This window comes from Mus pahari, chromosome 11 (assembly GCF_900095145.1).
Source record: "Mus pahari chromosome 11, PAHARI_EIJ_v1.1, whole genome shotgun sequence".
Classification (NCBI taxonomy): Eukaryota; Metazoa; Chordata; class Mammalia; order Rodentia; family Muridae; genus Mus; species Mus pahari.
This window is the reverse complement of record NC_034600.1, coordinates 8,097,166-8,116,377: the sequence shown is the minus strand read 5'-3', so window position 1 is coordinate 8,116,377 and position 19,212 is coordinate 8,097,166. Positions and strand designations below refer to the sequence as shown.

Here is a 19,212-nt window from a genome sequence, read left to right as displayed (position 1 = left end):
AAGGTAAATGATCCCAAGTTTGGTACAAAATAATTAACAAAAACAAAAACAAAAACAAAAAAAAAAAAAAAAAAAAAAAAAAGAATGGTTATTAAAGACATTTTTTACTACCCTGATTTCCAGAAAACTCAGGGCCCTAGAAGCCAGAATTAGCAAAAGAACTCAAAGGTCATTGCTTGAATTTGGGCTGGAGCAAGGGCTAAACACACCATGAGTGATCTTCGGTATACAAATCTTAAGTAAATACATTCTCTAAACCAAAAATGGGCCACATAATCTAAATGGGGAAGGAATTAACCTTGTGAATTACATGATACCCCCAGAAAGCAGGTGGATTGAAGGGACCATGTCTAATACAGGCAGATGGCAGCAGCCCAACCAGGAGGAGAAGACAGAAGGACGTAGGCACTGAGCTGCACAGTGCATTCTCCAGTGTACACAGAGCTGCCTGGGAGTCAGGCTGTACACACTGGATCAGCTTACTAGGAGGATCGGGGGAAACAACCAGAAGAACTTTTGTGTTCAAGTCTGTGCAAATGTTAGACCTCCTCAGGCTCCACAAGAATGCTGAGTTCTGAGCCCTCCTACCCTAAGGTTTCTGAATAACTGTCAGTGATTATAATGTTCCAATACAAATGGAAAAAAACAGGTTACAATTCTTTCTAAGAGAATAACCTCTGACATACAATTTAATTAAAGGATATTACCAATTCATAGGATTTTACAAAATAATACAATGAGCCTGCTGGCTGAGAACAAAAAAACACATACAAAATTAATTATACTGCCACATACCTCTGTACAATAAATGTTTACATCTGAAAAAAATTATTGAGACAAGATCTCACTACTAATACTGGCTGGCCTGGAACTTTCTACATAGACCAGGCTAATCTCAAATTCAGAGATTTGCATGCCTCTGTTCCCAAGTGCTGGTATTAAAGGCATGCACCACCATGCCCACTGGAATATTTAAAATCACAATCCAAAGTGAGTGACATATAGGTTATTTAAATATATAAATTATATTTTGAAAAAATAGTAACTCTGCTTTTAAGTTTTAAAACCTAAAATTTTAAAACTATGTTTTATACTAATAATATAAAAAATAAGACACTGATTTTGTTTTATTTCAGGTCATGTCTTTTCGTCATAAGCAAAAAAAATGCATAATTAAATATCAGCATTATTTTCCCCAAATTTTCCATTAATGTGTTTTAAATACAACCATATAACTGAGCATTCTGAACTTTATAGATATATGCATTAGCAGTCACGATCTTACAAACATTTATATTACGCTTCTTCAATAGGATCTGAGATGGAACTAGTAAGACAGAGTACAAGAACATGTGGATTTCACCAAGACTTGGTCTGAAGAATTCTGGGATTAAAAAAAAAAAAAAAAAAGGAAGAAATTTTACTTTTTCATATTATTTGTAAAATGGGTACAAAGGTTTTATTGTAAGAGGCAACCTCCAAAAAGTACCCCATTATATCATACAAATGTAAACAAAATAAAATTAACAGTTTGTGCCAGGTGATGGTGAAGCATGCCTTTAATACCAGCACTTAGGAGGCAGAGGCAAGTGGATCTCTAAATTCAAGGCCAGCCTGGTCTATAGAGGGAATTCAGGGCAGCCAGGGCTACACAAAGAAACTATGTCTTGGAAATAAAGAAACAAACAAACAAATAATAGTTTGTAAGTAACTGTTAAATAACTATGAGTCAGGGTAATAACTTTCCTTATGGACCAAGTAAGAGGTTTCAGGTTTAAAGCAGATTAAGGGCTTACTAGAAAGTTACACCCCTAACTTAAGAACTTTGGTGTCTATAAAGAAAAAAATTAAAAAGGAGGGAAAGCAACGGATCAAATGATCAAAACAGTAGCTTTAGATTTCTTTGTTTGTATTTTTTATTCTTTTCAAGATGGGATTTCATTGTGTACAGATGGCTGGCCTGGAACTCCATGTAGATCAAGATGGCCTGGAACTCACAGAGATCCACCCACCTCTGCCTCCCAAGTGCCAGGGTTAAACTGGTGTACCACCACACCTAGCTGATACAACAATAATTTTTAAAATATGCTGTTCTGGTGAGAACTCTTGATTCACTGCCTAATCTATAAGAATTTTCATCGGTTCCTTACTTAAGTCTCACAATCCATGATCACTGTGCCGACAGCTTCCGATTCAGTTCCAAACTTCTTTTATCACCGTGAATCTCTGCATTCCTCACCAGCACCTGTGTGAAATCATACAGCAGTTGGGGAAGCTACAGTGATGCAACTGTTCACTTTTGCTGTAATGAATTACTCAGCTAAAGCCAGCGATGTAAGCACTGTGTATTAGTAAAACTGCCAATACCTTGACTACTCTAAGGATCAGTTTATACCTCTGTCACCCAGAACCCTGACCCCACACACTGCTTTTTGCAGAGCTGTCCCAATAGCAGTGCCTGTTCGAAGCCATGGCATAAGATCTGGGCTCTAGGTTTCAGGTTTTCTCAGGAAGCTTGTCTTAGTTCTGCTAATTCCATCTGATCATTCAGTTGTTTTCTATTTGCCTGTCATCAAGCACTGCAAGAAGTGCACTACTAGCAAACTAATAAGAGTGTACAGCAATTTCAAGATTCTGCCTGATGACACAGGACTGCAACTGATTACAACAGACAACCGACTGCATTCGCTATGGTACAGCCAGTGCATTCGGTAAGCTAGCTGTGGCCGTGCTGGAGAGTTTGCCCTGGTGGTGTGGGTGCAGAGAGCTGGTGGGCTGACCAACTCAGCTACCACACAGGCCCAGATCCAGGGTTTTGAGTTGGCCCAGCCAACATCTATTTCATCTACAAAGTGCATGTGAAGGGGCCAGAATTGATGATAGTATAGGGGAAGCCAGAGGCCTTGAACCAGACCAGAGACTATCTGCAGTGACCATTTGCAAGTGAAGAAGTGTGGATGAAAGTGTATACACTGTGGGACACAATGACACACTGCAGTTTCTACAACAAGATTTGTTTGTTTGTTTTGGGGGTTTTCTGTTTTTAGGGAGGAAAGTTGCAGGGATGGAGGGCAGGTACAAAGGGACAGGGAGATGAGTGGGATTGGGTTAGATGATGTGAATCTCATAAAAAAAAATCAATAAAAATTTGAATAAAATAAGAAAAAGAAAGCATGTAAAACTACACTGACATGTAGGTGAGGATAACTTTTCATTGGCCGTATTTTAGCACAGAAAATTAAAAAAAATCTAAACTTGTACCTATGGTTACTACACAATTATTAATTTTCTATAAGTGACTAAGAGTAAGTTTATTCTGGAGCCAAATATGAGTGACCATGCCCAGGAACACAGATTTAGGTTACCTTAAATTTCATGCTCCAACATGGCTAACAATTTCATGATATTTTTATAGTAACAGAATAAAGAAACTCAAATATCAAAGTACATTGATGGAAGGATGTTTACTATTACATGTGTGGGGTGGAAAGATTGTGGACACATTCACAAGAAACTCTTGGTAGTCTGTTTTTCCTTGCACCATGGGTAGCAGGGATCTAAGTCAGTTTTCACAGCAAGATCTAGATACAGCATCTGGCTAGTGCCTCATGTAGTTCTTTAGAATACAGATCACAACTGGCCTTGACAGAAGAGTTTGAAAGCAATGCCTTTTACCATCAGTGCTAGACATTAGTTTGGACTTTGGACTCCAAAATAGCTATTCTCAAAGAAAACATCATATGACTTCCTGTTGAATCTACACTGAACTAGTTGGGTTTTTTTATTTATTCATTTATTCATTTATTTATTATAAGTGTTGTACACTGTAGCTGTCTTCAGACACTCCAGGAGAGGGCATCAGATTTTTGTTACAGATGGTTGTGAGCCACCATGTGGTTGCTGGGATTTGAACTCAGGACCTTTGGAAGAGCAGTCAGTGTTCTTAACCGCTGAGCCATCTCACCAGCCCCTAGTTGGGTTTTCTTAATTAGATATTTTCTTCATTTACATTTAAAATGCTATCCCCAAAGTCCACTATACCCTCCCCCCATCCTGCTCCCCAACCCACCCACTCACGCTTCCTGGCCCTGGCATTCTCCTGTACTGGGCATATATAGTTTGCAAGACCAAGGACCTCTCCTCCCATTGATGGCTGACTAGACCATCCTCTGCTACACATGCAACTAGAGACACAGCTCTGGGGGTTACTGGTTAGTTCATATTGTTGTTCCTCCTATAGGGTTGCAGACCCCTTTAACTCCTTGGATACTTTCTCTAGCTCCTTTATTAGGGGCCCTGTGTACCATCCAATAGATGACTGTGAGCATCCACTTCTGTATTTGCCAGGCACTGGCATAGCCTCACAAGAGAGAGTAATATCAGGGTCCTGTCAGCAAAATCTTGCTGGCATATGCAATAGTGTCTGGGTTTGGTGGTTTTATATGGGATGGATCCCCAAGTGGGGCAGTCTCTGGATGGTCCTTCCTTCTGTCTCAGCTCCAAACTTTGTCTCTGTAACTCCTTTCATGGGTATTTTGTACACTGAACTAGTTTTAAGCATAGCTTAATATCTTAGTTTTTCATGCCAAAGAGTCTTAGCTTTCAAGAAGGGAATTTTAAAACAAATGTATGTAAAACATTAACTACAATTTAACCTTTAAACCATACATATAACTCTCTCTGTACTTTCAACAGATGCAATATTAACTGTGGTATTTTACCACAGAACTTTATATTCATCTTTTAAAATTTCAATAATACAGTAAGTTTAAAAGATAACTAATATTTGAAGTGAAGTTAACAGCTTACATCAATTAGTTCATGGTCATCTTTCGCATAGAGGTGTCTTAAGAGGTACCAACGAGCGGTTGATACAATTGAGCTGGGGTATCCAGTCTGGTACACTACTCTCTCCAAAAGCCGCCGTGTCTCTCTAGAAGAATGACATGCACACTTACTTCAAGCATGTAAGTTAAATTGGCAGATTTTATGTACTAGTCTCATACATACATTACCTTTCTCATTTGTTTAAATATCTTAACTGATTACTCTATGATGTTTACTTTGATAAGAACAGTAACAGCTATTATTTTATTATATTATTATTAAATGTTTAGTATGACTATGCACAAAGCACTATGGCATTTAGTCATACTTAATATCACAACCTTATTGTTTTTATTCCTACTGCAGACATGCAAATTAAAGCTCATTAAAAATACAATGAGAAGACTCCAAATTATATGAACATCTCTAGGTGTTCAACCTGTAATCTTTTTGAGAAAAAAAAAAATTGCAGAGAAATCAACCAGGTGGAGCATGCCTGAAGCTCAGATCTAAGGAGGGGAAGGTGGAAGCCTCACAGTCCCAAGGCCTCCTGGGCTATACAGTGAGACTATCTCAAAGGCCTCAATGAGGAAAACGTTCTTAAACACGCAATCAACCAGCCAGCCAATAGCAGCCAGGATCTATAATGGACAAAAACATTGATTACTGGCACAAGAAGCCACATGAGTAAAATCAAACATTTAGTGTTTTCAAGGATATGTTCAATACGTAAGCTCAACATACATAAATACAAAATCATTTATAGTTAGTTATGTTCTTCCTTTTTTCTTTTATCTTACTAACATTTATGACTATCAAAACTCCTTAGTGGTAGAAATAACATAAAATAACTAGCTTCAGAACCACTAACTAAAACAATCATATAAATAGCAATTGTTTTGAGCAGGAACTAAGGAAGTTAAAACAATCATATAAATAGCAATTGTTTTGAGCAGGAACTAAGGAAGTTGTCTTGAAAAAGTCCATGTACTGTGTTACATCATAAGCACAGTTTCTTTGTAGAGGGCACGTTTAGGGTCTAATTTTTGGAAATGCTATCAATGGTAAGAAGTATGGCAGGGTCACATGAGAGCTAGTGTTCTCATGTCCCTTATGTGCATCAGCAGGAACAGCTCACAGTTTACAGACAGAACATCCTCAGCGAAGCTGCATGCCCGCCCGATGCACACACAGAGCCCCTCGCCAGGTGAGTATTAGAATAGAACTGGTGAATATTATAGAATTGAGGGATCTTAATTCATCCTTCACTCTTTTTTGTCTGACTTGGCTTTGTGAGGGGGGCATGTTTATATATATAGTAAGCTCTATTTCTATAAACCTATTCTATATTCTGTGTCAACAATGTTTATTTCTAAGCCATTGGTTCATATATAGTTGACTTATTAGAGCCAGATGTTATTTTAAAAAATTTTAAACACTTTTCACCTATATATATGGCATCTAAATAATGCTCTTTACATTTGTAATTCCCATCCCCAACCTCTAATAAAGTTTTGTTTTAATCTGAACAGCCTTTGACTTTTTTAGACATGAAAACACATATTTACAAATAGGTTTATCTTTTCAACATTTGTTAATTTTTTTCAAGCTTGTTAAATTAGCAAAATTTCTATTAATATAATCTTGAGCCAGAACCACTATGATTTTGTCTGCCTCTAGAATCCATATTACATTATATTCTAAAATAGAAAAAAAATTAAAAATCTCAAGGGCATCTTCACATGAAATGCTGACATGCCAAACCTGTCACAGTTATACCTATGCAGCATTTTCTGTTAAATAAATAAGAAATGTTTTATTCTTCACTGCAATACAGAATGAGATGTTCCTAAAGTAGACAAAATATCCCAAAGCTTGATACACTAGTTTATCCCATTATAAATCTCATTATAAATCTTCCCTCGATTATTTCATAGGAGGCTTTATAATCACCTAGAAGTTCCAAGCAAACAATAAACATAGATGTCTCATACCTTGCTCCCATCTTACGGTTGAACTGTAACAATGCTTGCAAGAAGATAGCCAGTGGGGTAAAGCAAACCTTCAAGGCCTCACTTGTGGCTTCTTGAACTAAGGATGACCAGTGATCACCTGAAACATTAGCCTAAAAAATGCAAAATAAACATTAACTCTAAATTTTGACATGGTCACTTTAAAAATGGGGTTGGTCCCAGCACTGAGAAGGGAAAGTGGACATGAGCGCCTATCCCTATCCCAGAGCTGCTCCATCTGCTTGCTGAGGAAACTTCTCTGGGTACACTACCTACACTTCAGGGTGGGCTACATGCCCAGGAGTAGAAGGCTACAACAAGAACTCAATGGTGTTTTCATAGATGTTTTTTGTCTATGTTTGAGCATTTTTGGGGGGAGGGGTCTTGCTGGTATTTTGCTTGTAAAGGATTATTTCCAGTTTTGTGTCCTTAGGACTTTGTGTGTATTTGTGTGCCTGAGTGTCTTGTGCCTTTTCCTTTCATCCTGTCTTGTTTTACTTGCCTGTTTCTTTCTTTTTTCTTCATTTTAAATTATCTTTAATCTTTTTTGACAGTCCAGTCATTATCCCCCTCCCGGTCAGCCCTCTGACTGTTCCTCATCCCATTCCTCCTCCCTGTCTACAAGAGGACACACTCACCCTACCAGGCCTCTCCACTCGCGGGGGCCACAGATATCTTGAGGGTTAGGTGCATCTTCTCTCACTGGGGCCAGGCCAATCAGTCCTCTGCTATATTTGTGTCTGGAGACTTGTATCAGCTAGTGTATGCTGCCTGTTTGCTGGCTCAGAGTTGAGAGACCTCAGGGATCCAGGTTAGTTTAGACTGCTGGTCTGCCAATGAGGGTGTCCTCCTCCACAACTTCTGGCCTTTTCCTAATTCAACCACAGGGTTCCCTGGCTTCTGTCCACTGGTTGGGTGTAAATATTCCTATCTGTGTTGATCAGGGACCGAGGCTCACTAAAGTCATAACGGCATGGTGTTCCTCCACTGTACACCCATTCTTTCATGAGAACTGTATTTCAAGGTCCTGAGCAAACTTTTGGAAGTTTATATTTGGCGAGTACTATAGTAAGAAATGACATGAAGCTCTCCAGGCCTGAGAGATTTTAAAGTTGTTCCCCTTATGATAGCTTTCTCAGAGACTTTTAACTCCAGGAGCAGGTGTCTATCCGCCACACAACACTCAGTTCTCAGTACAGAAATACAAGTGTGGAGAATTATTAACAAATTTAAAGATGGAAAATGTAAGTGTGGAACCCTATTTGGTGTTGTTATTTCTTCATTTGCTCCACAACTATTTATTGGGAACTGATCAACTATCCACAAAGCATTGGTAAAGCCAAGGAATAACACAAAACATGGTCCATGAGTCTATAGCAACACCACCCATAGCATTCACCCCAAAACTCTTTTCTTTCTTAATCAAAATATATAAAGTGATTTACTCATATTTGCATAGAATAATTAAGAAAAAACAAGCTATTTCAGGCCTGCACAGGGCAGTCTCTTCTAATTATGTAAAGTAGAAAGGACAGCTCATCTTTTAACTATGAGTTTTATGAATACAATAAAATTTCAAAATACTATCAAAAGATAAGATTTTAAAATTCTCCCTTATCTCTAAAAGCCCAGTTCTTTTACTCAAAGGAACTGTTATAGTTTTTATGTATTTTTCCATGAATTGGTATCTATGTACTTTCGTACTTGTATATTTTCAAACACACATGATATATATTCTGATTCTTAAACATATACCAACTACAAAAGTGCTCAAACAGGATTATTGTATATAAATTGATCTGCAGGTTGACTTCACTCTCATGTACATGTTGCCTTTAAGAATTTTCCCTGCTGGCAATAAGACTTTTTGGTTAATATATGTAAAATTGGCATAAAAAAAATAGGATATCGCCGGGCGTAGTGGCCCACGCCTTTAATCCCAGCACTTGGGAGGCAGAGGCAGGCAGATTTCTGAGTTCGAGGCCAGCCTGGTCTACAAAGTGAGAAACCTGTCTCGAAAAACTTAAAAAAAAAAAAAAAAAAAAAAAAAAAGGTATCAAGTCATAGGTCAATAGAAATACCATGAGGAATGTCAAATTGAATGAAGAAAAAAATGTTAAATCTTTGTCACAGTAAGTAGCAGACTTGAATTCTTAAGTTACCAAGAATACAACTTTTAAAATTGCAGTCTTAGAGTGTCTCTAAACAATTTTGAAATTCTGTTGTAGTCTATGGGTTCCTATTGCCCTATGTTTCCCTAGAGCTCAAGGTACAGTCCATAAGAAACCACAGCAAAAGACAACAAAACAATGGGGAAATGCCACAGAATATCACTCTGTGAAAGGTTGTTTAATTAAAAAGGAAAGGGTTTTGTGATGTGTTGCAGTAAATCTTCTTCCAAATACGCCCCAGCAATGAAAACACAACACAGTTAATATGATTATATGCTGTGCACCTAGATTGGGCAGATCTAGCGCCACACTACCATCTTCCACAGCTTAAAACTTGCAGTTTCTCCAGGCCATGTGCTTCTGCTCTGCTTTTCTTCGTCTTCCTCTTTCTCTGCATCCTCTCCCTCTTATATTTTCTCCTTCTCTCTCCCTTCCTCCCACTCCACCTTCCCTCTTATCTGCCCAATCATCAGCTCTCCTTTATTTTACAAATTAAGGTGGGAAGCAGGCTTATAGGAAATCACCTGAGTGCTGACTTATTCCTTGTTCATGACCACTCACAGGAGAATGGAATTATCAAATATAATTAGCCCCAGGGCTATCCACAACAGTGATGGAATCAAGTTTTCATGATTACAATTACAATATGCTTACCATGCACACTTCCAATGCAAGAAGGGCTAGCTTCAACAGACTAGAGAGCTTCCCACTCCAGTCGCCCTGTTGGGATGCCACTTGGAGACTCTTTCTGTAACACATCTCTGCAGCACCCATCATTCCTTGGGACTGATAAACCTGTGCCAACCACTAAGGAGCAGAAAAGAAGACAGATGCAGAACATCTGAGCTTAGTACAGAGTCTAAATTCCCTACAAATTTAATAAACTCTAATGAACTTAATTTTTTAATTCAATTATTGGTATGTCCCATGTTCCCAAAAAGGAGGGTAGTCACACAGTTTAATCTGCTAGCAACATTTTCATAGTACTATCAAGCTAAAATCTAAATGTCTCCAAAGATGGCAAGTCAAATTACCAAATGCAAAAACAAACAAACAAACAAACAAAAACCCAAAACACTATGTAAGTACTAATCAAAAGAAAGTTTGTGCAGCTGTAGTACTATCAACAATGTGGTCTTTAAGACAACAGCATGGAGAGAATAAGTTGATATTGTAACAGTACTCCTTCCACATAAGCATTTCTACATTTGCAAGTACCCAGCGGCATAGAATTCATGAAAAAAGGCTGACAGAAACCAATAGTAGACATGTTCCCAGTAACAGGTGATTTCAACATGCCTACTTCAGCATTCAGATTAAGAAACACACACACACACACAGTAAAATAAAAGTTTAGTATGCCGACAAAAGATACAAACTATGACAAGCTTGGTTATACTACCTACTTTAAGATACAAAGATAAACTTGGTTAACACTACCTACTTAAAAGACTAACAACTATAGAACACATGTTTTACAGCTACACAATGCAGGCTTTACCAAGTATGTCTTTCTGCTGGGCTATAAAACAAATCTTAAGCCAGACACGCTGGATCATGCTGAGGCAGGAGGAGCACAAGATCCAGGACACCCGGCCCCTATTGCAAAAACTATCACAAAGACTGCATTTCAATAAATACCACCAGCCTGAAGTCATAAAATTACCATCTAACTAAATGGAACTATGCTTAAAATTAACAGAAAAATATAATATACTCACATTAGAAATTTTCAAAGATGCTTCAAACAAATTCCAATGATAAACAGCATTTTGAAACAAATGGCAATGGAAATGCTACACTAGAATGTAAATTAGACAACAGGCAAAGCACTAGTGATGCAAGTAAAGGCTAGACTTCAGAACTGAGCTGTGTGGGCTAACAGTCCACTGGTAATCCCAGTGTCCAAGAAATGGCGAGAAGAGACACTCAGAGCAAGCTGGCGTGTCAGACTAGCCAAAACAGTGAGCTCTGGCTTAGGTGAGAGACACAAAGCAATTGAGAAAGGCAACCAATATCCATCTTAGGCCTCCACACTCATATATACACATGTACACATACATGAGCATCCATATACACAAGTGAAACTACCACAAATGGGTGCACACACACACACACACACACACACACACACACTTATACACACACCTGCATACTGTGAACATAAATACTAAAAGGGAAAAAAAAAATCACATGTTAGAATAACAAAATTCTGCCTCTTGAAGTTATGACAGAAAAAGCAAATCAACAGATTAAGATGAAATAAAACACAATGAAGAAACAACAAAGAGAAGTAACTGGTAACATGAAAAGGAAGCAGAAAAAGACCAACACAGCAGAACATTAGTTTTCAGAAAGTAAAGGACAAAGAATTAGGACCACAGATAAAAATACTTAGCAACAAACTTGCAGGAATGAAAATTATAGGCTAGTTTTTCTTATGACTCCTGGGTCAAAAGTTCTACACATGAGAGCTAGAGATGGTTCAGCAGTTAAGGGTACTTGATGCTCTTGCAGCGGACCTAGGTTCAATTCCTACTACCCACACAGCAGCTAACAACACAATGCAACTCCAGTTCCAGAGACATCAGCAACATGAGATGCACACACACATACAAGTAAAACACCCTCAAACAGAAATACTTCTTAAAAAAATCTAAACATATTTGAAAATGACAAATCATTACATTAATGTATCATGACTAAGTAGGACTTAAAAAGATGTTTACTTATTTTTTACTCTGTGTTTGTGTGTGTGTGTGTGTGTGTGTGTGTGTGTGTGTGTGTGTAGTATGCATGTGTTCATGTTGGGGAGGGGGTATACACATAGAAACAGAGATTAACTATCAGGTGTCTTCCACAAACACTCTCCACCTCCTCTGTTGAACCAGGGGTTTTTGGAGAACAAAGATTGGCTAGACTGACTGGCTGGCTAGGGCGTCCCGAGGAGTCTCTTGTCTCCACCTCTTTTATTTGTGTGCTAGGAATCCTGCCTCAAATTCTCATGGTTGCACAGCAAGCACTGTGCCCACTGAGCCACCTCCCCAGCTCAAGATTTATTCACTCTAAAGAAATAAACAAAAAACGCTCACTAAATTCAGAATCTGCTTAATCAAATTATGATTCATCAATATTAAAAGTTGGCATAAAATAGCATTCAAACAGGAGCCACAGATGTGATAATATACATATATATGATATCAACTTATAGAATGCAATTACATTTGTAAAATTTGATGAATTTCAGTAACTCATAAGTAATTCACTTAGCTTATTAATCTCCTTAAAAAGCCAAATTAAAACTTATAAAAACATGCTTCAAAAAGAGTATTTGAAAGGTCTATAGCATTTGAGAAGTTGCTCAGCATCATTAGCCATCAGGTAAATGAGAGTTGGTACAACCAAAAAATAGAACAATCTAGCAACACCAGCATATGGAATGTTCATGTGGATATAAACCAGTACACACATATGTAATGTTTGGTAAGATCTGCCAAACAAAATAAGACATCTAAGATATTCATTGTTCCATTACACACAATAACTCAAAATAACAAAATGAGATGAAGAAACATTCTGGCCACACAAAAGGATTCTCCCATAAGTAATATTAAATTAAAATAGACAGGTACAAATGAGAATTCCATTTTTATGAAGTTTAAAACTAGTTAAAGCTAGATAGAAATGACAAAAGTTAAAATCACAGCTTCACGTTTAGCTTTAAAGAGTGCAGATGTGTTGAGGTTTGGTCTTTTGCTATATATTGTAATGCTAAATACTGGTCCACGAGGCCTGGTTGCCCCTTAGGTGTTCTTTCTGCAAGACAGCACCTTAGCCAGGTGGGTCTGGGCCTGCCACCCTTTCTTTTGTTGCAGGGTGAAGTGGGAGGAGTCTCCCCATGACCCTAATCTTCATAACTAGAACCTCTCTTTTAGCAACATTAAGCTTTCTAGAGTTCCTTTTCTCTCCAAACTGTTCATTTTCTATTTCTTTCTGTCCACTTGCTTTTTTTTTTTTTTTTTTTTATAGATCTGCAACAACCATTCAAATGACTCAACATTATATAGTATTGAAATGCTCTGCATTAATGAAATTAGTTGATTAATCTTTCATTAATTTTTCATTTGCCTCCTGCAAGTTTTCAGGACATGGGCAGAAAGCAGCTGGATACTTTGCAAAAATGTAACTGAATGATCACTAGCCTAGTTGCTAAAACTGTTCCCCTCAGAAATCTCCCTTATCCTCTGCTACTGAGAAATGCAACTGATTTCACATTCTATAACTTCACATGAATGGCATCTTTAACTGCACTTAGATGTTCAAGTTTGTGGGACAAACCCCACCCAAGTATAGTGCATTATCTTTCCTGTGCTGTTGGGTATAAATTAAATGCTAAGGTTGTTATGAATTTCCTCTTGGATGCTAGGGCTGACACTGCTCAGTCCTTTTCTGTTCTTGGAATGTCTCTGGTTTTAAGGTTGGAATAAATCAGGCTTCATAGATTATATTCAAAAGCATTTTATCTCTTTGATTTTCAAGAGAATCTTGACTAGAACTGGTATTATTTTTTTCCTTAAATGTCTGCACTTTGCATCAGTTTCAGCACTTTAACCTTCCAGGCTCCTACAAGGATGGCCCTGTATGATCTACTTATAGGATTCAAGAACCTTTCTAGTTCCAATGTCCTGAAGTCTTCCACATTCCTTTACAAAATCCATGATCAGGTCTTTTAAGCAATTGCCCACACTGTGGTAACAATGTCTGTATTAGTTACTTTCTGTTCTTGTGCTAAAACACCATGACCCAAAGTGACTTTTGGAATACAGTTTATTTTGGTGTGCAGTATGGCAGGGATGGTGGCAGCTGGATGCAGCAGGCATGGCAACAGGAACAGGAAGCAGAGGGAGCAAACCAGCAATGAGCCAAGGCCACATACTCTCAAAGTCAACCCCTAAGATACATTTCTTCCCAAAAGGCTGCAGTTTTCAAATATCTCCAAATCGTGCCATCAACAAGGAACAGGCATTCAAAACACACTTTCATTCACACCACCCTGGAGCCATGAGCCAACATAACCTCCCTCCCTTATGTTGCTCTTATCACGTATTCTGTCAAAGAAGCAGGAAAAGTAACTAAGACAGTGGCCTCATTATAAAACCAAATATGTAGTCTGGTTTACATGAACTCAAAGTAAAAGACAGGACTCTGCCATTGTTTTCAACTGAGGAAATTTACAACCAACAATTAAGAATGGTTTAAAACATTAGAGAAACAAATCCTAAACCAATATTAAATTTTCAAAATACTCTTCAGATTTGGAAACTGCCAAATATAGTCTAACAGCAAGACTTAAATAGAGATGGAGGATATTCCTCAACTAGCATCACAGCATATTTTGATTTAGGACTCACATGGGAAAGCAGAGAACTCACCTGCCATGCCGGGACAGAGGTAGAGTTGGACATGACTGTCTTTTGCAGTTCTTCCAGTACAGCATCTGGGAGGGGCTTTTGTGACTTCAGGAGTGATTTACACTGAACTTGTCTCAACATTAAGATAACAGCTGGCTGATCAGGGTTACTTTTCAAACTCTAAAAATTAAATCCCAAATAGAAACATATCAAATAGGCTCTAAACTGAAATAAGTAAAAGGCAATTACACTGTGCTCCATGCTAAAACATTTTATTCTCCTTAATTTAAACTTTTTTTTTTTTTGTGGCTATTGCAAAAACAGGTTCAAAAGTTAAATAAAACACTATACAGCCTGAGAATACCAAAACATATGTACACTTAAATAATCTTTCACATAAGTAGTAGTGTTGTAGTGCTTGAGTCACTAAGTTTAGATTTAATATGCCCCGTTGAATCGGTTTCTTCTCAGATGTTATACTAAGGTTCTGAATGTAAAACTCACCCAAGAAATATAAAAAGTGAAGGCTATCACCATTACAGTGGGACATACCATACTGTATGATTGATGTAACACTTGTATTTACTTATGAAGTACAGTGCCATAACTTAATACATTTATTATGATATCAGAATAATTATAATTTTCATCTCAAATTTCAGTTCTGTAAGTTGGCAAACTTCCAACTCTTCTGTGTTGCTCCTCTTTAGAGAATGTTTATCTATTTTTTTCTCATTAGATCACAGTCCAACATATATCTAAAGTGTATTTGAAGGCTTTATCCTAAGAGAGACTAAAACTATAAGATAAAAAGGACAGACTCATAAAGCATTCCACACTCTATCAGAGAAGACATTACAACTGCTAATTAATGCTTAATCAGCATTCACAATATAATTAATACACTGTCCTGGACACATAGCAGATAGAATCCTTCACATGAAAGAGAAAATATATTATTCTGCTTTTCAAAGAATTGAAAAGGACAAAAGAGATCATGAAAGACCATTTTTATCTCTTTGTAAAATTTGTTTCTCACTTAAACCATTTCTAAGAAAACAACATACTTGCTCTGGTATTTATGAGCTATAAGCATCCAGAAAAAACCCATGTTTAAAACTCTTCTTTTTAGTAGGTCCATGAAACCTTTAACCGATTAACTGATTGAATAAATATTTATTTAGTCACTCTATGTGGCAAGAAAGATGCTAACAATCTACCATAAAATCTGCTGGCAGAGAGCCACACAGTCCTAACCCATGGTGACAAAAAAGCAGTTCCAGTCACCAGACAGCAGTCCTAGTCATTCTACTGCTTCAGAACTTGGAAAAGTGAACCCATTCTTGAGAACAGTATTCTAGCGGGAGTAATCAGAAAGCAAAGGAATGGTACCCTAAGCTAAAGACACGGTCTGTACAGAGTCCAGACAGGGGCTGGGAAGACGGCTCAGTGACTAAGAGACCTTGTTGAGGACTGAGTTCAATTCCCAGCACCATACAATGCAGCTCATTGCTGCCTATAATTCCAGCACCAGGATATATGATACCCTATGATGTCCTCATACACTGACACACATATACACACATGAATAGATAAGTAAATAATAAGATTTCTTTTGCAAAAAGACGATGAGGGTTTCAGAAGCATCAGAGTAGTAGCAATGCACTTCTAGCTGCTACGAGCTTCTTGGAAAATACTTAACATCCTTCAAAAATGAATTTTCTCACTCATAAAAAGGTTGACAATCATAAACATGTACATCATTGATTGTTATAAAGCCCAGAAAAAATTATGCTAAAAGGAAGGACTGACTTGCAGTAAGTAGCCAATGAACATTGCTTGCTATTACTACCACCCTATACTCTAAGTACTACATGCTAGAGTTTTACTTAAGACAAAAAAGCATAAATTTCAATGTATAATTCCACAATAGTACCTGTGTGCACAGAGATTCAGCTTCAGATGTTTTTCCTGTGTCAATCAGACCAGTGACAGCTTGTGAGAAAGACCACTTTTCAAGTGACTGGTTGTAATTTTGCAAAGTTTCTTTGTCCTTAACTGTAAAACAAACAAAAAAAGATCTTCTGCTATGTATAGTGTGCTCTCATGGGGAGGATCATTTGCTAACAATGTTCACAGGTACACTTTACATACGTTTTCTTAGAGACAGGGTCTATATAGCCCAAGCTGACCTCACACTCACATTTCTGGAATCTCACAATTACCACTACACCTAGTGCCTGGCTACTAGACCACCACAGATTTACTATGAATATTTCAGATTGATATTTTAAGTATATACCCTGTATAAAACCATGAAAGTTTACTGAAAAATAATGAGCAATTTCTATAGTGTAACTAAAGTAAAAGCAGCTGCATCCACTCTAAAGAGCTGCTGCTTAGGCACCGGCAAACAAACGCCACAGCTGAGGCAGGACACAGGTCACTAGTAGCAAACACCTTCTCCCGTCCCTGGGTAATCACTTCTGTTTCCAGCTCACACAAGCTCCCTTATCCTTTGCTGCTGAGAAATGCCACTCAGATTTCACATTCTATAACTTCACATGAATGGCATCTTTAATTGCACTCATGTTCAAGTTTGTGGGACAAACCCCACCCAAGTGTAGTGCATTATCTTTCCTGTGCTGCTGGGTATAAATTAAATGCTAAGGTTGTTATGAATTTCCTCTTGGATGCTAGAGCTGACACTGCTCAGTCCTTTTCTGTTCTTGAAATGTCTCTGGTTTTAGGACTGGAATAAATCTGGCTTCATAGATTATATTCAAAAGCATTTTAATCTCTTTGAGTTTCAAGAGAACCTTGAATAGAAGAACTGGTGTTATTTCTTCTTTAAATATATGGTAGAATTCATCAGTGGCATCATCTAGTCTTACAGTTTTCCTCATGAGATTTCAGTCTTGATATCCTTAATAGACATGTAGCTATTGATTTATTTCTGCTTAAGCGAACTTTGTGTCTTACAGAATTTTGTTATTTTTTTCTGAGTTGTCCCATGTCAGGACATGAAGTTGCTGTTGAAATATTAACATGTTAGTAGCTGCATACTTTCATTCCAATGCTGGTTTCCCATCTTCTTTTTCTTAGCTCATATAACTGCAGACTTATTAACTGTACTGCTCTTCTAAAAAAAAAAAAAAAACCACATTTTTCCATTCTATTGATTTTCTTTGTCTTATCTAACAGATTCCTATCTTATCTTTCTCATTTCTTTATGCATCTTACTTTGGGTTTAACTTCTCTTTTGTTTTTAGATTCCTAAAACAGAAGGTGATATCATTAATTTGAGGGAAGCTGTCTTCCATTCCCAATGTAACCACTTAATATGATAAAACTCCTCTAAGCCATGCTTTAGGTCATGTTCTACAGTTCTGAAACTGTGAAAACTTTAACTCACTTAAAAAATATGTCCTAATGTTCCTCAGGACTTGTTATTTGGTCTAGCTTACTAGGAAGTATGCTATTTAGTTTCCAAATATTTAAGAATTCCCAGTTAAAACTCTGTTATTTACTGCCAAAAGATGGGGGACTTAATTAGCCTTCCACTAAAGGCTTCCTGTGTAGAAGACAAAAAATAGCCAGTTCAAGCCCACTGTAGGCAGCCTATTCTTGCAAAGTGAGGGCAAAGGACAGACTAGAAGCATGGCTATGCTCACAAATCAGAGTCACAGACTCACTGAGACTCAGACCACCTCCTCACAGGGCCACTGAATGCGTTCTGTACTACACCGCCTCACCATACCACCAAAGGCTTACAGCAGCTACATTAACCATGACAAGGCTATAAAGAAAGAGAGATTCAAGTGTAAAAGACACAGTTTGTAGAGCAGAGCAAGCTTCAGGACTGGAGTCAGTACTACAGGGATGCTGGAATAGAGCAAGAATGCTAGAATTATTAGAAATTAACAGCTATGATTAATACGGTAAAATTTCCCATTAATTAAACAGACAACAGACAACAAGAAATGAGCAACTTAAATTCTGAAAAAGTCAGGAACAATAAAAGATATAAACAATAACTGTTAACAGAAACAACTATTCATGATAGGATTGTTGACAGGTTGCTGAGAAAAAGCTTTCTGAACTCCAGGTTATTCCACTGAAATCACCCAAACAGTAACACAAAGAGAAATCATAATGAATGTAATAGAAGGGATTCTCAGGAACCATAGGGCAACTATGAAAGACCTAAGTAAACCTAATGAAGCTGCAGAAGAAGCAAGAGAAGGGAACATATTTAGAACCATAATAACTGAGAATGTCCCCAAATTAACACTGGACACAAGCACCAGCAAGGAAGCACCGAGGACACCGAGGAAGATGAACACCAGACAGAAACAAAACCCCCAAACTATATCCGGCTATGTTATCTTCAAACTATAGAAATTCAAAGATAAGGCAAAAACTCCACCAAGAGGTTGGAGAGGGAAAGAAAAATATCACCATACCCAATGTCTCTTCAGAAACTGTAGAAAAGAATGGAGCAAAATATTTCAAGTTTTTTTTTTTTTTTTTTTTTTGGTTGTCAAGACAGGGTTTCTCTGCATAGCACTGGCTGTCCTGGAACTCACTTTGTAGACCAGGCTGGCCTCGAACTCAGAAATCCAACTGCCTCTGCCTCCTGAGTGCTGGGATTAAAGAATTCTGTACCCTGAAAATTTATCCTTTAAAAATTAAAAAAAAAAAAAGTCTTCCTGTAATTTTTTTTTCTTGAAAGACTTGTCATACAGATCTTTCCTATCATACAGATCTTTCCTATCATACAGATCTTTC

The 19,212-nt window shown here is 37.6% G+C and overlaps 1 protein-coding gene across 4 annotated transcripts in view; it reads right to left on the bottom strand.

Moving 5' to 3' along the window:
- The window catches only part of Ttc37 (tetratricopeptide repeat domain 37), a 105,475-nt gene that overhangs the window by 19,352 nt on the left and 66,911 nt on the right, over positions 1-19,212 (bottom strand). For 2 of the 4 annotated variants that reach the window (XM_029543989.1, XM_029543988.1), the window contains 6 exons: positions 16,358-16,479; positions 14,443-14,601; positions 9,665-9,817; positions 6,822-6,952; positions 4,810-4,933; positions 1,631-2,245 (listed from right to left, as the gene is read on the bottom strand). In XM_029543989.1, the coding sequence (XP_029399849.1) occupies positions 2,171-2,245; positions 4,810-4,933; positions 6,822-6,952; positions 9,665-9,817; positions 14,443-14,601; positions 16,358-16,479 (764 nt within the window). In that variant the 3' untranslated portion in view covers positions 1,631-2,170. Of the gene's footprint in view, positions 1-650; positions 1,385-1,630; positions 2,246-4,809; positions 4,934-6,821; positions 6,953-9,664; positions 9,818-14,442; positions 14,602-16,357; positions 16,480-19,212 lie in introns of those variants that run through there. The other 2 variants (XM_021208292.1, XM_029543987.1) reach the window with 2 other exon arrangements.